The sequence below is a fragment of the Sapajus apella genome, unplaced genomic scaffold (assembly GCF_009761245.1).
Source record: "Sapajus apella isolate SASKATOON/1434 unplaced genomic scaffold, GSC_monkey_1.0 scaffold6, whole genome shotgun sequence".
NCBI lineage: Eukaryota > Metazoa > Chordata > Mammalia > Primates > Cebidae > Sapajus > Sapajus apella.
Genome location: NW_022436946.1, coordinates 65775925 through 65797168, shown reverse-complemented (window position 1 = coordinate 65797168; position 21244 = coordinate 65775925). Strand labels below are relative to the sequence as shown.

General features: G+C 40.1%; 1 protein-coding gene across 4 annotated transcripts in view; it reads right to left on the bottom strand.

Moving 5' to 3' along the window:
* Window positions 1–21244, bottom strand: part of UBE3D (ubiquitin protein ligase E3D) — a 194178-nt gene that overhangs the window by 171480 nt on the left and 1454 nt on the right. For 3 of the 4 annotated variants that reach the window (XM_032275421.1, XM_032275417.1, XM_032275420.1), the window contains exons 2-3: window positions 10801–10997; window positions 7107–7197 (exon numbers count right to left, since the gene is read on the bottom strand). In XM_032275421.1, coding sequence (XP_032131312.1) covers window positions 7107–7197; window positions 10801–10997 — 288 coding nt within the window. Of the gene's footprint in view, window positions 1–7106; window positions 7198–10800; window positions 10998–13282; window positions 13311–21244 lie in introns of those variants that run through there. The other variant, XM_032275419.1, reaches the window with a different exon arrangement.

Genomic DNA, 21244 nt, shown 5'->3' with positions numbered 1-21244 from the left:
TGATTAGAGCCACAAAAGTATAATTTTATTCTAAAAGTTCCTACAATGTTACCAATAGTGCAGCTGGTGCCTGTACTCTTTTTTTAACCTCTTTGTTCTCTTTCATATAGAAAAGTGACAGTATTCTTGGTAGTAGTTATTTTCAGATTACAATTGTAGCTCGTCTGCCAAGTCAATCAATCGTGTGGTTGGATATCCTGACATCTCATGTTTCCAAAAGTCCCATCTTGCTTGTTTCCCTCTAGGGTCTCAATGCCCTCATGAGCTCTGGTTTCCCTCTAGGGTCTGCATGCCCTTATGAGCTCTGAGCTGACACCTAGCACTACCCTGCCAGTGCAGGGAGAATAAGGCGGACCATCCAGAGATCTCAGGAGAGCTACTCTGTTTCAAATCATCTGAAAGTCAAAACATTGAGTTTGAAAGTTTGTTTGGCCAACTGATTTCATTCATGTATGAGATGAATTTATTTCTAGAAGACATAAATTCCAAACACAAGGAAAATCTGATTGTTTCTGAGAGTATTTGCAACAAAGTAAATGTTACTACTCTTGCTGGCTATTAGGGCCTGCTAATCTTAACAAAAGCGAAATCAAAAATTACATATATTCACACAAATTTTATAGAAAAACTATTATCTGATAAAATGTAAATTGGAGAATTTTATTATAAAGAAATGAGACACTATTTGTTTTCAAATAACCACAACAAATAGCTAAGAACATGTGACCTTAAATTAAGAAAAAAAGCCACAGCCGGGTGTGGTGGCTCACGCCTGAAATCCTAGCACTTTGGGAAGCCAAGCCCGGTGCATCATGATGTCAGGAGATCAAGACCATCCTGGCCAACATGGTGAAACCCCATCTCTACTAAAAATACAAAAATTAGCTGGGTGTGGTGGTTGGGGCTTGTAGCACCAGCTACTCAGGAGGCTGAGGCAGGAAAATTGTTTGAAGCCAGGTGGCAGAGGTTGCAGTAAGCTGAGATCCCACCAATATACTCCAGCCTGGCAACAGAGGGAGGTTCCCTCTCAAAAAAAAGAAAAAAAAAAAAAAAAAAAAAAGAAAAAGAAAAAAGAAAGAAAAGAAAAGAAAAAGAGAAAGAAAAAAAGGTGCCCTCATTAGCAGACGTAATGTGCCCTGGTGCTAGTAAGTTTTAAAAGCCATTAATGAGTTTTAATGTTTAAACTGCCCTCTACAACATCTTATTTCTATAATTTTGTTGACAAGAACCTTTTTTATTAAAAAATTAAAAAAAGGAATAAGCATTAGTCTCACACTATCAAATAATCATGAATCACAAAGTACATGAAACCCCAAATACAAAATGAGGTTCACTGGTCAGGGAAATTTTGTGCTTCATAGCACATAACAGGTTTATCTAATCCAACATCCTCATTTATATACGAGGAAACTGGAGCCAAGGAAATTAATGTAACATGTTCCCAGATAATAAGACTAGCCAGTAAGCAGATCTTAACCCTGTTCCACTGCTCCTATGGATTTGCTCCCAAAACAGATAAATCCACATATTCCAAGGTACCTTCCTGGGAAATATGTTTACAATCAGTTGATTTTGATTATGGCACACACATGCTCTTTTGAATACCTTTGGTCTTGTTTCTACTAAACAAGAACAAAATTGTTCTTACCACTCACATAAAACAGGAAACTGAGGGAGAAATAAGAACACTGGGTTTAACATTAATGGTCAACATGAAATCCATGTGCAGATACTTAAGAAAGCATCTTTTTCCATACAACATAGCCACAGGGCGTGCTACCTAAGAGTTAAAGGTAAGTAAAGCCTTAAGTCATTTACTAAGGATTTCTCTGCATTATTGAAGAGGCATGCATATGCCAGGCACACAGGTGTGATATGAAAAAGCTTGTGGGTAAGCCTTGCTTAAATGAGACAAAGGCTAAGTCAAGTCCACTGTTTATCTTCTCAGAGAGAAAAAGAGAAAGGGAATTTATTCCCTTGACACATACAGAGTATGTGAACCACAGTCCTGAAACCAAAGCTTTGAAACACTAAACTAGATAATTTTCTAGTTTGTTAATAGGAACAATTTGGAAAGGGGGTAAAAGTCTATAAAACCAACTTAAAAGACCTTATTGAGCATTAACTATTACATATGTTACATCCTTTAACTCTCTTGACAAGTTTAGGAAACAGGCCTTATTAGAAGGCTGTATTAGAAGAACCTGAGGTAGTACAAACACGACTTCCCAGCTACTAAGTCACAAAGCTGGAGTTCAAACTCAGGTCCCATTCTCCTGCTCCTGCCTCCAGCGCCTGCCGATGGTCAGGGGTAGGCAGAGTGATTGCTGACCTTCTAGTTCTCAGTTCCATGACTGTAAAAGGGACTGACACAGAAGATACAGTACTTGAATAGAAAAAATGGGGGCAACAGATAAAAGATTTTTCATATTATTATCCTCTTCCAATGAAACACAAATAACAGCCAATAATGAATGAACTTTGCTGTAAGCAGCACCAGGAAATACTGTTACACGGATTTAACGTGTTCTGACTATAACTTCTAGGTATCCCCATTGTTGTCTCGGAATGAATGTTTCATAAACTTCATTTAAGAATTCAACCAAAGCCTAAACTAGACTGAGGGAGGGAAAACACTCTTGGTTAAACTACAATGCAAACTGACATTCCCCTGAACCTTTTAGGATAAAGTGGGCCTGTCCTGAGTACATGCAGTAACTTCAACCCTTATGCAATCCAAGCAAAGATAAGGTCCCTCCTCTGCAAATTTAAAGTCACCTCATTTCTTAAGATAGTCCTCCTGAGGATCCTCCATTTGTAACCTCTCACTTATGCCAGTGTAACTCTGCACCATCTCATCTACCTGGGACACTGCCAGAAATCAGGAAGCAAGTGAGAAAGGTTGGGGGAAGGCCAAAACAAACATGTCAATGTTCGTTCAATCCAACCAGCAAAAATTGATTGAGACCATACCATTCACCAGGGACAGTGCCTGATGCTGAGGATGGGGATGATGACAATGATGAGAATAGTAATCATAGCAGTAGCTAATTCTGAATGCTTGCCACATGCCAGGCACTGTCATAAACACTTAAACTCACTCCATTCTCCTAGCAACCAAATGAGGTAGGTCCTATTGTTAGCCACATTTTTGCAATAAGAGAATTGAGGCACAGAATGGTTAAGACTTGCCCAGAGTCACACAGCTAGTAAATGGCAGGTGTAAACCCAGTTGGTCTGGCTTCTAAGTCTGCACTGCTAGGCAGACTCAGAGGGAATACACCATACAACACTCTCAAAAGAGTAGGGATAAAGGATACAGGGGGCAACAAGATTATCTCCACTCCGAGAGCCTACAGTTTAGTTGTGAAGACAGGCAAATAAACCTTAGAAAAGCACCTAAACCAACCCAGGGTTGAGAGAAGGCTCCTAACAGTGGTTGTTCTGTCAGCTGAATTATGAAGTTCAGGTAGGAGCCAACAAGGGGAAGACAGGGTGTGGGGTGCATTCCAGGAAAGGAAGTCACTTTCATAAGGCCCCAGGATGAAAAGAATCATGAAGAGACTACTGGGCTCTAATCATACTAATCACCAGAGCTGTGTACAGAATGCTAATCAATAATGGGATGTTTCTGGGGGGAGGAGGAATAGGTTGGGGAAAAAGGTATGAAATGTGAGGGTGGAGAGGTAAATAGAGATAAACTCATAAAGGTCCTAACGTAGCATGTTTCTGGAATTGATATTGGAGAAATGGGGGGCCCAGGAGGGGTTTGACCAGTAGAGCCTGATACATTTGAGAACAATGACTCAGTTGTGCTAAAATAGATCACATAAGAGGGTGAAACTAGAGGGAGGCTCAGTGGATGAGGAGCTGGCAACAAGTGCAATTAGGTGAGAAGACACTGGCCTCAACTAAGGTAGAGGCACTAGGGTGGAGCAAAGTGGACTTACATAAGACATGCTATGCAAAAGAATCTGACAACTATTTATGGGGGGGAAAACCCTTAGAGCAAGCTTGGCTGACCCATGGCTGCTGGGCCACGTGGGGCCCAACAGCTTTGAATGTGGCCCAACACAAATAGGTAAACTTTCTTAAAACATGAGATTTTTCCCATTCTGGTTCACTCTAATGATTGTTTCTTTTGCTGTGCAGAAGCTCTGGAGTTTCATTAGATCTGATTTGTCTATTCTGGCTCTCATTGCCAATGCTTTTGTTGTTTTAGTCATGAAGTCCTTGCCTATGCCTACGTCCTGAATGGTTTTGCCTAGGTTTTCTTCTAGGGTTTTTATGGTGTTAGGTCTTATGTTTAAGTCTTTAATCCATGTGGAGTTAATTTTAGTATAAGGTGTCAGGAAGGGGTCCAGTTTCTGCTTTCTGCACATGCCTAGCCAGTTTTCCCAACACCACTTATTAAACAGGGAATCCTTTCCCCATTGCTTGTTTTTGTCAGGTTTGTCAAAGATCAGATGGTTATAGATGTGTGGCATTGCCTCTGAGGCCTCTGTTGCGTTCCAATGGTCTTTATCTCTGTTTTGGTACCAGTACCATGCTGTATTGATTACTGTAGCCTTGCAGTATAGTTTCAAGTCAGATAGCGTGATACCTCCAGCTTTGTTCTTTTGCTTATAATTGACTTGGCTATGTGGACTCTCTTTCAGTTCCATATGAAGTTTAAGGTGTTTTTTCCAGTTCTGCGAAGAGGGTCATAGGCAGCTTGATGGGGACAGTGTTGAATCTATAAATTACTTTGGGCAGTATGGCCATTTTCACAATATTGATTCTGACAAAGGGTTAATATCCAGAATCTACTAAGAACTAAAACAGATTTACAAGAAAAAAACAAACCCATCAAAAAGTGGGCAAAGGATATGAACAGACACTTCACAAAAGAAGACATATGAGGCCAACAAACATAGGAAAAAATGCTCATCATCACTGGTCATTAGAGAAATGCAAATCAAAACCACATTGAGATACCATCTCATGCCAGTTAGAATGGCGATCATTAAAAAATCTGGAGATGGCCGGGCACGGTGGCTCAAGCCTGTAATCCCAGCACTTTGGGAGGCCGAGGCGGGTAGATCGCGAGGTCAAGAGATCAAGACCATCCTGGTCAGCATGGCGAAACCCCGTCTCTACTAAAAATACAAAAAACATTAGCTGGGCATGGTGGTGCGTGCCTGTAATCCCAGCTACTCAGGAGGCTGAGGCAGGAGAATTGCCTGAACCCAGGAGGCGGAGGTTGCGGTGAACCGAGATCGCGCCATTGCACTCCAGCCTGGGTAGCAAGAGTGAAACTCCGTCTCAAAAAAAAAAAAAAAAAAAAAAATCTGGATAACAGATGCTGGAGAGGATTGGGGAAACAGGAAAACCTTTACACTGTTGGTGGGAGTGTAAATTAGTTCAACCATTGTGGCAGACAGTGTGGCAATTCCTCAAGGACCCAGAAATAGAAATTCCATTTGACCCAGCAATCCCATTACTGGGTATACACCCAAAGGATTTATAAATCGTTCTATTATAAAGACACATGCACACGTATGTTCACTGTGGCACTGTTTACAATAGTAAAGACTTGGAACCAACTCAAATGCCCATCGATGATAGGCTGGACAAGGAAAATGTGGCACATATACGCCATGGAATACTATCCAACCATAAAAAATGATGAGTTCGTGTCCTTCATAGGGACATGGATGAATCTGGAAACCATCATTCTCAGCAAACTGACACAAGAATAGAAAATCAACACCGCATGTTCTCACTCATAGGTGAGTGAGAACAATGAGAGCACATGGACACAGGGAGGGGAGCATCACACACTGGGGTCTGTTGGTGGGGACTACAGGAGGGAGAGCAGCAGGTAGGGAGTTGGGGAGGGATAACATGGGGAGAAATGCCAGATACAGATGACAGGGATGTAGGCAGCAAACTACATTGCCATGCATATACCTATGCAACAATTCTGCATGTTCTGCACAGGCACTCCAGAACCTAAAGTGCAATAAAGTATGTTTTTATAAAAAATTATGAGTTTTGGCAAAAGGAGTCTTTTAAAACTCATCAGCTATTGTTAGTGTTAGTGTATTTTATGTGTTGCCCAAGACAATTCTTCATCTTCCAGTATGGTCCAGGGAAGTCAAAAGCTTAGACTCCCCTGCCTCAGAGGGAGGAACCGAAGGCACTATCAGGCTTCTACCTTGAGGACGCAGGTAGAAGTATAGCACTACTCAGGTAAGGAGCACTGGAAGAGAAGCAGGTTTCAGATAAGGAGGATCTGTTCACTTATAAGTCTTAGGAACCTGACTCAGGAAACCCATCTAATAAAGAACTCTAAGTCCTTTCTTTAAATATTTTTAACAATAATTAGGATTTAATCTGTCTCTCTAGCCTGTGAGTGACTAGTGGCTGAAATTTCAGAGGGGAGGGTTTGTGCCCAAGAAACAAGAAGGTTGATACGAGGAAGACAGAAGACCAAAAAAGAAAAAAAAAAAAATTAAAACAGCCTTTGGGACCACAAAAAACCCCCTGAAAACAACAACAAAAAACCCAGCCCTTCCCGTCTCTACAGGGTAATCACAGCACATGGCAAGAATAAGTTATAAAATTAACCTAATCATTGAGAAAAGGTTAATTTGTGCTCTGTACGCTCTGTTTCAATAAGCAGGAGTAATAGGAAATGGATTTTAGAAGGGCACTGATAAAAATAGTTCAAATAAAAAGTGTTGTGCAAAGCTTCTATTATGTGCAAAAAAATCACTGAATGTGGAAAACGTCACTCAGCATCGTGCCGGATGAAACATGTGACAGATGCCATGTTTCTTTTCAGGAAGGAGGTGCTTCAGTGATCAGCACAGGTTCTTCAGCCAAGATCAGCTCTCTTCTCTCAAAATCAGCATCCTAGTGCTCCCCTTTATGTTCCTAAGAGCTAATCACTCTGTGATTGCTAGCAAGTTTTGTGGCTGATTTTGTTCAAAGTGACATTAAGCTGGCTCTCACTTTAAGGCCATATACTACTCCATTGGCAATTACTTCAAAAATTCTGATGGGTAAAGAGATAACCATTGCCAGACACAGAATTAATAAGTGTTAAATATATCCCTTACCTGTCTTTTATTATGACTTCACCGCAGGATTGGCAATAAAATGTGCAACATTCTTGGGCTTGTAAGCATTGATTAAACACTGAAATCAGTTCTAAAGGAAGTCAATGAAATAGCAAATCTTAGAGGTTGAAACAAATATATTAACATACTTAAATAGTTCAACAGCCATGATAAATTAACATCCATAAACAGTTTATGATACACCTAGAAGTACACATTTAATTAATACTATCTGATGACTCAAGCAGAAGCAAATATTGTGAAGTGTTTTCAAAAACAACAGATTTTGCTAAGTGTTCCAGAGCTAGGTGCTGCCCTAGATTACGCATGTAACATTTGTTATTTCTCTCATTCTATAAATACTAACATCAAGAATGAGTGAAAAAGAACTATTACCTTCTTATCAAGCTAACTACACAGATCTCCAACATGCTCAGCTTTCCTCTGCTATGTCTTACAGTAGTGTTTCATCAGAGTGAACAAACAGAGCTCTTAAATTTGAGTTCATTTTTATTTTATTATTATTATTACTCAGATGGAGTTTCGCTCTGTTGCCTAGGCTGGAGTGCAGTGGCGCAATCTCAGCTCACTGCTACCTCTGCCTCCTGGGTTCAAGTAGTTCTCTGCCTTCGCCTCCCAAATAGTGGTGATTACAGGCGCCCACGACCACACCCGGCTAATTCTTTGTATTTTTAGTAGAGGCAATGTTTCAACATCTTGGCCAGGCAGGTCTTGAACTCCTGACTTGGTGATCCACCGGCCTTGGCCTCCAAAAGTGACGGGATTACAGGTGTGAGCCACCATGCCCAGTCAAATTTGAGTTTAATTTTATTTAAACAAGGTTTATGTCCATTCTAGCATATTACCAAATGAACAAACAATAGATCTCAAACTAGTGTTTATTGGATATCTCCATGGGAATGAAACAGCTTCAAAAAGAGTCCAGTCTTCCCAGAGCAAAATTCAATTTCTAATGAAAGCTATGGGTAAACATTGAAAGCTGTGGGGAAAATGTATTTCTCACACTATGGGAAAGAGCAACATAAGGCAGCAAGTTTTCTTCATTTCCAATATTTCTTTTATGAAATAAGGAACCTTTCATTTAAAAGAAACAACTAAAATATGTCTATAAAAGTCTAATTAAAGAAATGAGGTCATATCCATCAGGATCAAGCAATGTGGATTTCATTTGTGTTCTTCTATATGTATTTTAAGATTTCAAAAAACTGATGCTAAAAGGTTTACACCTTGGAAATTAAAAATCTTAACAGTTTTTAAGGGGTGGCCAGAAATCCCTATAGCACTAAGGTGAAATAAACAGTATTACTCTTTAACTTTGAGCAGATTAAAAGGACACCTAGGAATCCAAAAGTCATTCCAGACCCACAGATTTTCAGTAAAACACTACCCTCTGCTGGCCACCCAGTATGATGCACTGGGTCGGGTTTAAAACTCAGTTTTTGATATAGAGGAATCCTGCGAGAGAGTTGCTGCTGAGGATCAATCTACCGCTTTGCTCAAATACATCCTACTGTAGCTAGTTCTGCACGGAGGGTCACAGTTTGAACTCAAAATAGCAGTATACCAGTATGATGTTTACTATACTTGTCCTTAAAGGGCGTTCTTAGCATTGAAAAGTCAACTTTTTAAAAACCCTGAAACATAAACTGAATGCTAAAACTTTCAAAAGTCACTTCCTACAAAACAGTTTGATTCGAGTTCACACCAGTACACATCTATTCATATTTATTCATTCAGCAAATATTTATGCAGTACCTATTATATGGAAGGCACTCAGGCAATTAAGTGCTGAGGCATCTGTTCTGCATACTCTTTCATGCACTATGGAACAGGTCTTTGATAGTTTTCCTTTTCAGATATTTGAGGAACATATATTAAAAGTGTAAAGAAATAGGAGACCAACGAACACAAACAATGTGCAAATCAGCATACAGCAGTCAATTTATTTTGTCCTATAAACAATGTTTGCAGATTTAAATTTTTAAAAATAATTCCAGTTTTGATTATTTGCATATTCAGTTACAGAATACAGAATATGGATGGGCAAAAACCCAATACTATGCCCCCAGTGGTCTCTATTCCTCCATCTCAAAATCACAGTCCCAGAAAACACTCCACTGTGGCTTTCATGTTTGCCTTTCCCAAATTTCCAGATCCAAAACAAAATTCCTGCTGTGGTTACTCATGTAAAAGAGGTAACTGTTTTGAAGGAGAAGGTGATGACAACACAACATCCAGATTTCCATGGTCTCTTCCCTGAAACAACACTTTCTCTGCCCATTATTAGGTGTTCTCAGGGAGTCTACTTCCCATCCTGGTGATCCTAACCTTCTTGTTATGGTTATTCGAACAGTCATTCCCAGTTATCCTATAACATTTAAGTGACATCTCTTTTCCCTAACCCTTGTTCCTAAAGCCAACCCTGCCCAACTCAAACTAGTTATTCACTAATTCAGGACTTGACCAAAAATTGCTCTCCAGCAAAAAAGAAATGAAACCCTTTCTGTCTTCTCTTTCCTCACAAAAGCCAAGAACAGAGACTCAAGAGAATGTTCAGCATCTCCCAAATGGCTCTTCCAAACACTCCTGCTGACCCCACCTCCAGGATCCACACAGTTCAGATGAAAGGTTTATTACAGATGAGGCAGCAGTGAAGTGTCAGTGTGCAGCTGAAAGAATTATAATCTTTCTCTGATAATAAACATCACATAAGTCTTTTATAGCCTGTTTCCCCTTTTGACATAATTTTAATCCCCCAAAACATATATTACATCTCTTGTAATAGATGTAATGCATCAACAATTTTATTCAATAAATAACCTCTAGGTCTTAGGAAAAGCAAAATTTCTACTGCCTTGCTGAATCAATAAACCAGTTAAAACATGTTGTAAATATAACAGGCACAGTAAAACTCAAAATTAAATTATGCATCAAACTCAACTGTAGGACCTTTTGTGTACTGTTTTCTTTATCTGGAACTATCCCCACATGGATAGGATCATTTTCCTTATTCAGGACTCTGGTCAAACATCAACCCCTCAGAGTGGCCTTCCTGATCATCCTTCAGTCAACACTAGTCACTCCCTATCCCACTATGCTGTTTTATATTATCATAACACTTTTCTGAACATTTAAATTGTTTGTTCATTATCTGCTCCCACCAATTAGAATGTAAGCTCCATGAGAGCAAACATCTCCCCTACCTTGTTCACTTCTGTATCCCCAGCATCTAGGTTGATGACTAGCACATAGCACAAACTAAAATATTTGTTGAATGAATAAATTTCCATGTAATGTTTTCAAATCAATCATGTCTTACACAACTATCTGATTTAATCTTCCCATCCCTGTACTAGAAAATTTTACAATTAAAGAAACCAGGAGGTAAATGGGAAATCTCTATACCTTCTGCTCAATTTTGCTGTGGGAGGAAAACAAAGAAGGGAGGGAAGGAAGGAGGAAGCCTCAGAGAGGTTAGGTAACATGTTCAATTGCATACAGTCAATAACTGGCAAGGCTGACAAAGACCCTAGATCTTCTCAACCCCAGCTTTTACCATGCTGCTGATGAGTCCTTTTATCACCTGGGAAAAGTTCACCTTACCAAAGGCAAAATCACCTTTGGTTTATAACAGAAAAGTAAATATAGAAACAGAAGTGCTAATATTACTCACTTGTGCCTAATTCTGCCTGTGCCTGCAGCCGCAGGTGCAGTCCATCTCCAGCAACAAACTGCAGCCCACGGCAAGAGGAAGGTACAAGCCTGACCTCTGCTGGAAGTTGGATTTCTGTGCAGCCTTCAGGGGTTTTCACCTGGAGTGAAGATGGCATTATGGAAATATCCAGGGGCATAGCTCCTTCTTTCGGGTCTCTGGTAATTAAAAACAAACCCAAACCAATTATTTCTCATAATGAAGTCCACATAATGAAAGAAACAAAAATGGCTAAGGATCTCTTTGTTCCTCTTCAGTATGGGCTCTAAAAGTAACTGCCCCAGAAAATCAGGAGAAAGCAGATCATAAAGGAAAGCAAACTACACTAGATTTAGATCTGGTCAGAAAGTGCCCTTCATCGTCACCATAATATGCAAGTCCTGGGACAGATTTCTGGTTCTTTATTCTGAGAACAGCACTAAAATCATGTTTTATCTTACAGTAAATCAGAGCAAAGTACTGTTATTTCATATACAAGATTTTAATAAGGAGACCAAGATTCAGTGAAACAAAGATACAAGAGAAAAAATTGTCAATTTTAAGAATAAAAAGAAGGAAGAAAACATAGTGACATATGAATATCAGGTGTGAAAGGACTTACTAATCCAATTCACAGAAAACATAAATTACTCATTATAGGCAAAAAAGAGTAAAACACAGTCCCTGTCAAAAGCCCCCAGGTGTCAAAAGTATAGTAGCGATAAAGGCATGTATGGAAATTATCCTCCTCTGAAGCTGCAATCGGCTTAGCATTGCAACAGAGGTGCAAAGTACCATGGCTCCCTCTTAAGTGCAGACAGCATGCCATCCACACAGTGTCAACTAAGTGCAGACAGCAGGCCATCCACATAGTGTCAGCTAAGTGAACACAGCAGGCCATCCACATGGTATCAACTAAGTGCAGACAATAGACCATTTGCTTGAGTGTCATCTAAATACAGAGGGCAGATCATGTATTCAAGTGTGAACCTTGGTTAGGCCTTAGATATCCACCTTAGAACCTCTTGCATCTACTTTCTGGCTAGCTCCTTTTCAAAGCATATGGATCTGCACTTAGCTGACAATTAAGAATATTAAGCACCTGAGTTTTTCTGCAGGGACGACAGCCTCAAACCCGAGTCAAAAGTCCAATTTCAAGAAACGGTGGGCCAGCAACTCTTTTTTCTGTGAAAGACCAGGTAGTAAATATTTTAGGATTTATGAGCCACGTATGGTCTCATCAACATAGTGATGTATGAATACACATTCTACTTTTTAGTTTTTAAAACACCCTTAAAAAATGTAAAATCAGCAGCTTGAGATGGCTCACGCCTCTAATCCTAGCACTTTGGGAGGCTGAGGTGGGAGGATGGTTTGAACCAAGAAATTCGAGACCAGTGGACTTCCGCCATGATGGCCAAATAGGAACAGCTCCGGAGCACAGTTCCCAGCAAGAGCGAGGCAGAAAGTGAGTGATCTGTGCATTTCCAACTGAGATACCAGGTTCATCTCAATGGGACTGGATGTACAGTGGGTGTAGCCCAAGGAGGGTAAAGTGAGGCAGGGTGGGGTGCTGCCTCACCTGGGAAGTACAACAGGCCGGAGGGCCCTCCCTCTTATACAAGGGAGGCCATTGGGGATGTCCAGCCACTCCGGAGCTTCGGTTCTGATGCTGTGCTTCTCCTGCAGTCTTTGCAGCCCACAGACCAGGAGATCCCCTGCATGCTGACAGGTGCCACAGGTTTCCAGAGCAAATCTGGGCAGCCGATTAAAATCTGAGCAGCCAACTGGCACCACAAGCATCCCCCCCCCACCACCCCCCAGCCGTTTTGACTGGCACCTGGAGTGCCTGTGAGACAGTCACCCATACACCTGAGAGAAAGGGGGCTGAAGGCGGGGAGCCAGGTGATCTGGCTTGGGGGGTCCCATCCCCACGGAGACCAGCAAACTGAATCCCACTGGCTTAGGATTTTCACAGCCAGCACAACAGTTTGAGCACAACCCTGGACAGTCAAGCTCCTTGGGGGTAGGGCGTCTGCCATTACTGTGGCAGCTCTAACCTTACCTACATAAACAACAGGACAAAGAAGTTTACATAGCAGGTGAGGGGAGCCCGTGGCAGATCAACAATGCCTCTGCAGGCAGACTGTGACTAGACTCCCTCCTTGCTGGGATGAGCATCTCTGGGAAAAGCAGCAGCCTGTCAGAGACTTATAAATAAAGCCACACCTTCCTGGGACAGAACACCTGGGAAAAGGAGTAGCTGTGAGTTCTGCTGCAGCAGACTTACATGTCCCTGCCCAGCAGCTTTGAAGGGAGCAACTCAGCACCAATCAAGCACTTCAGCTCTGACAAGGGACAGACTGCCTCCTCAAGCAGCTCCCTAACCCCTGTAACAAAGAATCACCTAATACGGGAGAGCTATGGCTGACATCTGGTGGGTAACCATCTGGGATGAACCTACCAGAGGAAGGAACAGGCAGCAGTCCTTGCTGTTCTGCAACCCCTGCAGGTGATTCCCAGGCAAGCAGGGTCTGGAGTGGACCTCCAGCAGTCCCGCAGCAGATGGGCCTGACTGTTAGAAGGAAAACTAAAAAACAGAAAGAATTAGCCTCAACATCAACAAAAAGGATGCCCACTCAGAGACCCCATCCAAAAGTCACCAACCTCAAAGACAAAAGGTAGATAAATCCAAGAAGATGAGAAGAAACCAGCGCAAAAAGGATGAAAACACCAAAAATCAGAATGCTTCTCCTCCTCCAAGGGATCAAAACTCCTCACCAGCAAGGGAACAAAACTGGATGGAGAATGAGTTTGACAAAGTGACAAAAGCAGGCTTCAGAAGGTGGGTAATAATAAAATTCTTCACTGTCACTATTAGATCAACAAGACAGAAAATTAACAAGGATATCCAGGACTTGAAATCAGATCTGAACCAAGCAGATCTAATAGACATCTACAGAATTCTCCATCCCAAATCCACAGAAAATACATTCTTCTCAGCACCACATCACACTTACTCTAAAACTGACCACATAATTAGAAGTAAATCACTCCTCAGCAAATGCAAAAGAACAGAAATTGTTAACAACCAGTCTCTCAGACCACAGTGCAATCAAATTAGAACTCAGGACTAAGAAACTCATGTGAAACTGCACCTCTACATGGAAAGTGAACCGGCTCCTGGATGACTACTGGATAAATAATGAAATGAAGGCAGAAATAAAGATGTTTTCGAAACCAATGACAACGAAGATACAATGTACCAGAATCTCTGGGACACATTTAAAGCAATGTCTAGAGGGAAATTTATAGCACAAAACGCCCACATGAGAAGCAAGGAAAGTACTAAAATTGACACCCTATCAAAATTAAAAGAACTAGAGAAGCAAGATCAAACAAATTCAAAACCTAGCAGAAGACAAGAAGTAACTAAAATCAGAGCAGAACTTAAGGAGACAGAGACACAAAAACTCTTCAAAAAACTCAATCAATCAAGGAGCTGTTTTTTTGAAAAGATAACAAAATAGACCACTAGCCAGATTAATAAAATAGAAAAGAGAGAAGAATCAGATAGATGCAATAAAAAATGATAAAGGCGATATCACCACCGATTCCACAGAAATACAAACTACCATCAGAGATTACTATAAACAACTCTATGCACATAAACCAGTAAATCTAGAAGAAATGGATAAATTCCTGAACACTTACACCCTCAGAAGACTAAACCAGGAAGAAGTTGAATCCCTGAATAGACTAACAACAAGGTCTGAAGTTGAGGCAGCAATTAATAGCTTACCAACCAAAAAAAGTCCAGGTCCAGATGGGTTCACAGCTGAATTCTACCAGACACACAAAGAGGAGCTGGTACCATTCCTTCTGTAACTATTTCAAACAATACAAAAAGAGGGAATTCTCCCTAACTCATTTTATGAGCCCAATATCATTCTGATACCAAAACCTGGCAAGAAAATTTCAGGCCAATATCCATAATGAATATAGATGCAAAAATCTTGAATAAAATACTGGCAAACTGAATCCAACAGCATATCATAAAGATTATCCATCACGATCAAGTAGGCTTCATCCCAGGGATGAAAAGCTGGTTCAACATACACAAATCTATAAATGTAATCCATCACATAAACAGAACCAAAGACAAAAACCATGTGATTATCTCAATAGATGCAGAGAAGGCCTTCAACAAAATTCAACAGCCCTTTATGCCAAAAAAGTTTCAATAAACTAGGTATCAATGGAACATATCTCAAAATAATAAAAGCTATCTACAAAAAACCCACTGACAATATCTTACTGAATGGGTAAAAACTGGCAGCATTCTCTTTGAAAACTGGCACTAGACAAGGGTGCCTTCTCTCACCATTCCTATTCAACATAGTATTGGAAGTCCTAGCCAGAGGAATCAGGCAAGAAAAGGAAATAAAGGGTACTGAATTAGGAAAAGAGGAAGTCAAATTGTCTCTATTTGCAGATGACATGATTGTATATTTAGAAAACCCCATTGTCTCAGCCCAAAATCTCCTTAAGATGATAAGCAACTTCGGAAAAGTCTCAGGATACAAAATCAGCGTGCAAAAATCACAAGCATTCCTATACACCAGCAACAGAGAAAGAGTCAAATCATGAGCGAACTCCCATTCACAATTGCAACAAAGAGAATAAAACACCTAGGAATACAACTAACAAAGGACATGAAGGACCTCTTTAATGACAACTACAAACCACTTCTCAAGGAAATAAGAGAGGACACAAACACATGGAAAAACATTCTATGCTCATGGTTAGGAAGAATCAATATTGTGAAAATGGCCATACTACCCAAAGTAATTTATAGATTTAATGCTATCCCCATCAAGCTACAATTGACCTTCTTCACAGAACTGGAAAAACCACCTTAAACTTCATATAGAACCAAAAAAGAGCCCACATAGCCAAGACAATCCTAAGTAAAAAGAACAAAGCTGGAGGCATCATGCTACCTGACTTAAAACTATACTGTGAGTCTACAGTAATCAAAACAGCATTGTATTGCTACCAAACCAGAGATACAGACCAGTGGAACAGAACAGAGGCCTCAGTAGTAACACAACATACCTACAAGCATCTGATCTTTGACAAATCTGACAAAAACAAGCAATGGGGAAAGGATTCCCTGTTTGATAAATGGTGTTGGGAAAACTGGCTAACCATGTGCAGAAAGCAGAAACTGGACACATTCCTTACACCTTATACAAAAATTAACTCCAGACGGATTAAAGATTTAAACATAAGACCTAACACCATAAATACCCTAAAAGAAAACACAGGCAATAGCATGATCATATCACTGCACGCCAGCCTGGGTGATGGATCAAGAACCTGTCTAAAAAAAAAGGGAAGGATAAAGAATGAAGAAAAATCCAATTAATAGCTCACAGGCTGTACCAAAACAGGCTGCAGGTAGAATTTGGCCAATGGCCCATCGTTCTCTGACCACTGCTCTAAAGATAACACAATGTCTGCTTGCCACATCAATGGCTTTCAAAGTAGACTGTGCAGAACTGACAATTCCAAGTGTCGCAAGGCATACCACTGGGTTCCTAAGTCCCCACTACCACCCCATCTCTGGTTTACCACATTTCTTACCAGTCCCAAAACCTTTAGTCATTTTATAGGGCCAAGCAAGGGAGGCACCAATACAAGGGTGGTGACACAGTGGCCCAGCATGGATATGAGAAACCAAGCAGGCTGTGGAGGGCTTCCACCAGGAGGACCACCTAGCAGAGGTGTCAGATCGCAAAACAGGTGAGGCGGAAATCTTAACAGTAGGTGAGGGCAGCACGTCTTTGCTCAGCTGCTATAACAAAATACCATAGATAGGTGGCTTAAACAACAGACATGGCAGAGAAAGAAGTTCAGTGTCTCTTCCTCTTCATATAAGGACACTAATATTGGGGGGGCCCACCCTCAAGGCCTCATCTAAATCTAACTACATCCCAAAGCCCCATCTCTTAACATCATCACTTTGGGGGTTAGGATTTCAACATACAGTATATATTTTGAGGGGACACAAACATTCAGTCCACAACAGGGTCCTGGCAGGTGACGAGAGTGTCAACAATGAGCAGGGGGAGGTGGCAAAGGATGCCAGCAGACAATGACATAGAGGGAGACTGACCAAATAATAAACGCCAGGAGGACAATGAGGGCTATGATTCTCACTGTGGGAGAATGGAGTTACAAAAAGAGAAAGGGAGATAACTAGAATGGACCCTACGGTGGTAGGCCAGAATTGGAAATATCTGTGTGAAGTGATGGTTTTCAATGTTTATAAATACGGTAATACGGATAGATGTAAATGCATGTGTGTACATATGTATGATGTAGGTACAGCCATATATAAATATCATATATATGTCATACACAGTTCTGGGAGAAGTGACATCCAATAGTGATGAGTATACTTAGTGCCCAGATCTTGGTTTGTAAAGGTCACTTTCCACTTTAAAAAAAATAGAACAAACAAATAAAAACAAAGTTCCTCAGTAAAATGACTACATCCAGGGCTGTAACAGGGAAAGAATGAAATAAGCCTGGAATATGTTGTTGAAACATGAAGAAATCAAAGAATGACAGGGACGTATCAAAAAATAACCAGAAACCATCCAGAACGGACTTCCTTGGCCACATCTGGTATAATATGAGCAAAAAAGTAGCCCATTGAATAAAACAAAAATTAAAACCCACTGAGTAACCCACAGTAAGAATCATTTGTCCTTACTGATACACATAAATGAATAAAATGAAACTCTGATGAGGAACAGGGTATTTACATAATCTCAGAATACCTCTCCAATTATTGATTACAAAAAGAAAAAGCGTAAATTTAAGGTAGAGAAGCCTGGCAGACATCATCTTTCTTAAGTGCTCAAAGTTAACACAACCAATTTCATGGAACAAAGCAAAATCCTGTGCCACCTGATGGGAAGCGTCACTTCTGTTATATTCTGTTATATTCCTGCCAAAGATACAAAACCTGAATCTTGTCTTGAAGAAACAAGACAAATCCAAACGGAAGGATTTTCTACAAAATGATTGTTCTATCATCTTCCAAAGTGCCAGAATCATGAAAGTCAATGGAAAATGAGGAACTCTTCCAGACTGAAACAAAGAAAGCAGGACAGTGAAATGCAATGCATTATTCTGAACTGGATACTTCTGTTATCGGGGATATTATAACAGACGACTGGCAAAGCATGAATGATGTAAGATGGTAGCAACATATTTCCCAGTTCTGAGGGTTGGATGATGGTTATTTAGGAGAGTCCCTACTTTGAGACTAAGTTTGATGACAAGGTCCATACAATATTTTTATAGTTGAGGCTTTCTTCACCATTGACTTGTATTCTGTCAGGTATCACACCCTTCTTACAACTATCCAATGACTTCATCTCTCACTCTACAAACTAAAGTCCTTTCAATGGTCCATAAGTCACAGTGGTATAGTAGGCCACTACTATACTCTAGTATGCTATAAGCTTTGGAGAACCTGTTGTTAAAATTCTAGCAGTTCTGCAAAGCAGGTCAACTCACCCAGTTGGTAGATTGAAGGTCATCCATGGCAAAAGTATTCACACCAAAGCAATCAACAAATGCTGCAAATCAAGACCTTTTGTTTGTCTTTTTGTTTTCATGGAGAGTAGAATATTAAACATGTACCAGCACACTGCCATAAGACGTTTTACTATCTGTTGCCCCACCTCACCCGCATCTCTTTGAACTAGGAACCCTTTCAAACATACTTTCTCACAAATGGAAATTGTCTCACACAAGCATGCCACTTCTACATCTCACCCTTTTTAGTTTAATACTCAAATGTCTATATCTCATTTGAAATAAAAGATTGTGACTTTTTCCTCCCCATCCCTTTTGAAATTTTTTCTCTACTTCTATCAAATATATATTTTATTTATTTATTTATTTATTTATTTTTTGAGACGGATTTTCGCTCTTGTTATCCAGGCTGGAGTGCAATGGCGCAATCTCGGCTCACCGCCACCTCCGCCTCCTGGGTTCAGGCAATTCTTCTGCCTCAGCCTCCTGAGTAGGTGGGATTACAGGCACGCACCACCATGCCCAGCTGATTTTTTGTATTTTTAGTAGAGACGGGGTTTCACCATGTTGACCAGGATGGTCTCGATCTCTTGACCTCGTGATCCACCTGCCTCGGCCTCCCAAAGTGCTGGGATTACAGGCGTGAGCCACCGCGCCCAGCCTTATTTTATTTATTTTGTATATTCTCTGCTGCCTCTTCCATACTGCCACCATTAGACTGTAAGCTCAGCAAAGGCAAGTATTCTTGTCTTTGCTGTTATTACTGTTCATGGTTGTATCCTCAGCACTTAGAATTTGAATTTTCCGTACTAGAGTAAGAACACAATAAACATCTGTGGATTGAATAAATGAACGGCCAAAGTTTATCCCAAAATGCTAAGATGGTTTAACATAAATAGATCTTTATATTCCATTCCATCTTGAATGGAAAATGAGGAAGCCAGACTCTTTTTAACAATCCACTATTGCAGGAACTAATCCATTCCTGAAAGAGAACTCACCTACCCATCTCCCATGGGAGGGCATTAATCTATTCAAGAAGGACCTGCCCCCAGGAACCAGGCACCTCCCAGTAGTCTAGTCCCTATGTCTCAACACTGCCACATTGGGGATCAACATGACAAAACGTAGGGACAAAACACATCCAAACCATAGCAATTAGGAATGAGAACACCAATATTTACATTAATCATAAAATAGACTAAACATTTTAATTAAAATGCACAGATCATCAGAATGGATTTAAAATCACCAAACTATGTATTTTTTAAAATAGCATATAGTTTTATGCTGTTTTTACAGAAATACAGTATTTTTACAGTTTTGTGCTTTATACTGAAAGATGTAAGACAAGAGGGTAGAAAAGACATACTATGCAAACAGTATAGTCAATTGATTTCTCATGAAGATACTGAGTTATTTTAATGGGAGAAATTATGGCCTTTTCAACTGATGGTGACAGAATAACTGAATATCCTCACACACACACAGACAAAAAAGAATTTTGATCCCTACTTCACTGCAAACACAAAATTGAATTCAACATGATCACAGATCAAAATGTAAAAGTTAAAACTATATAACTCCTAGAAAATAAACCGAGCAAAAAATCTTCACAACCTTGAGGTAGGCAAAGATTTAAGACACCAAAAAAAGAAAAAAAAAAAAAAACCTTTAAAAAGAAAAAAAAAAAGTAAAAGAGTGGACTTTATTAAAATAACAACTTCTGTTCATCAAAGGACACTATTAAGAAAATGAGGCTGGGCATGGTGGCTCACACCTGTAATCCCAGCACTTTGGGAGTCCAAAGCGGGCAGATTGCTTGAGTTCAGGAGCTGGAGACCAGCCTGGGCAATATGGTGAAACCCTATCGCTACAAAAAAATACAAAAATTAGCCGGGTGTGGTGGCATGCACCTGTATCCTAGCTACTCAGGAGGCTGAGGTGGGAAGATTGCTTGAGCCCAGGAGGTTGAGGCTGCAGTGAGCCATGATCACAGCACTGGACTGCAGCCTGGGCAGTAGACTGAGACCCTGTCTCAAAAAGAAAAAAAAAAAGAAAATGAAAAAGTAAGTCACAGATATGAATAGTAATATATTCACAAGGCATTTATATGAAAAAGCTCCTGTTTTGAGACTGTATAAAGAACTCTCAATTAAACAATAAGACAAACAATCTGACAAACAGCAAAAAATTAGAAGACACTTTTAGAAAGAACATATATGAATTAAAAAAAAAAAACAAATGAAAAGGCACTTAACATTATTAGTCATCAGTGAAGTGAAAATTAAAACTACAAGATACTACTTTACACCCATTAGAATGGTTCAGACTAATAGGACTAACAATACTAAACCCAGGTGAGAATGTAAGCAGTTGAAACTCTCATTTTTTTCCTGGTTGAGTGTGTAAACCGGTGCAATTACTTCGGAGAACTGTTTGGTAATTTCTCACAAAGTAACACGCATATCTGTCCTATGACCCAGAAATTTCAGGTAAGTACCCTTAGGTACTTAGCTAAAAAGAAATGAAAATGTATGTCTAAAAAAAGATTTATACAATAATGTTATGACAGCTGTAGTCATAATAAGCAAACTCTGGAATCAAGAAAAGCATCCAGCAGTAGAACAAATAAATGAATTGTGGTATATTCATACAATGGAAAACTCAGCAAGAAAAAGAAATGAACTACTGATATATGCAGCCACATAGATGGAGCATGAATCTTTAAAATATTATGGAAGAAATGCAGCCAGAAACAAAATACACACACACACACACACACACACACACACACACACACACACAC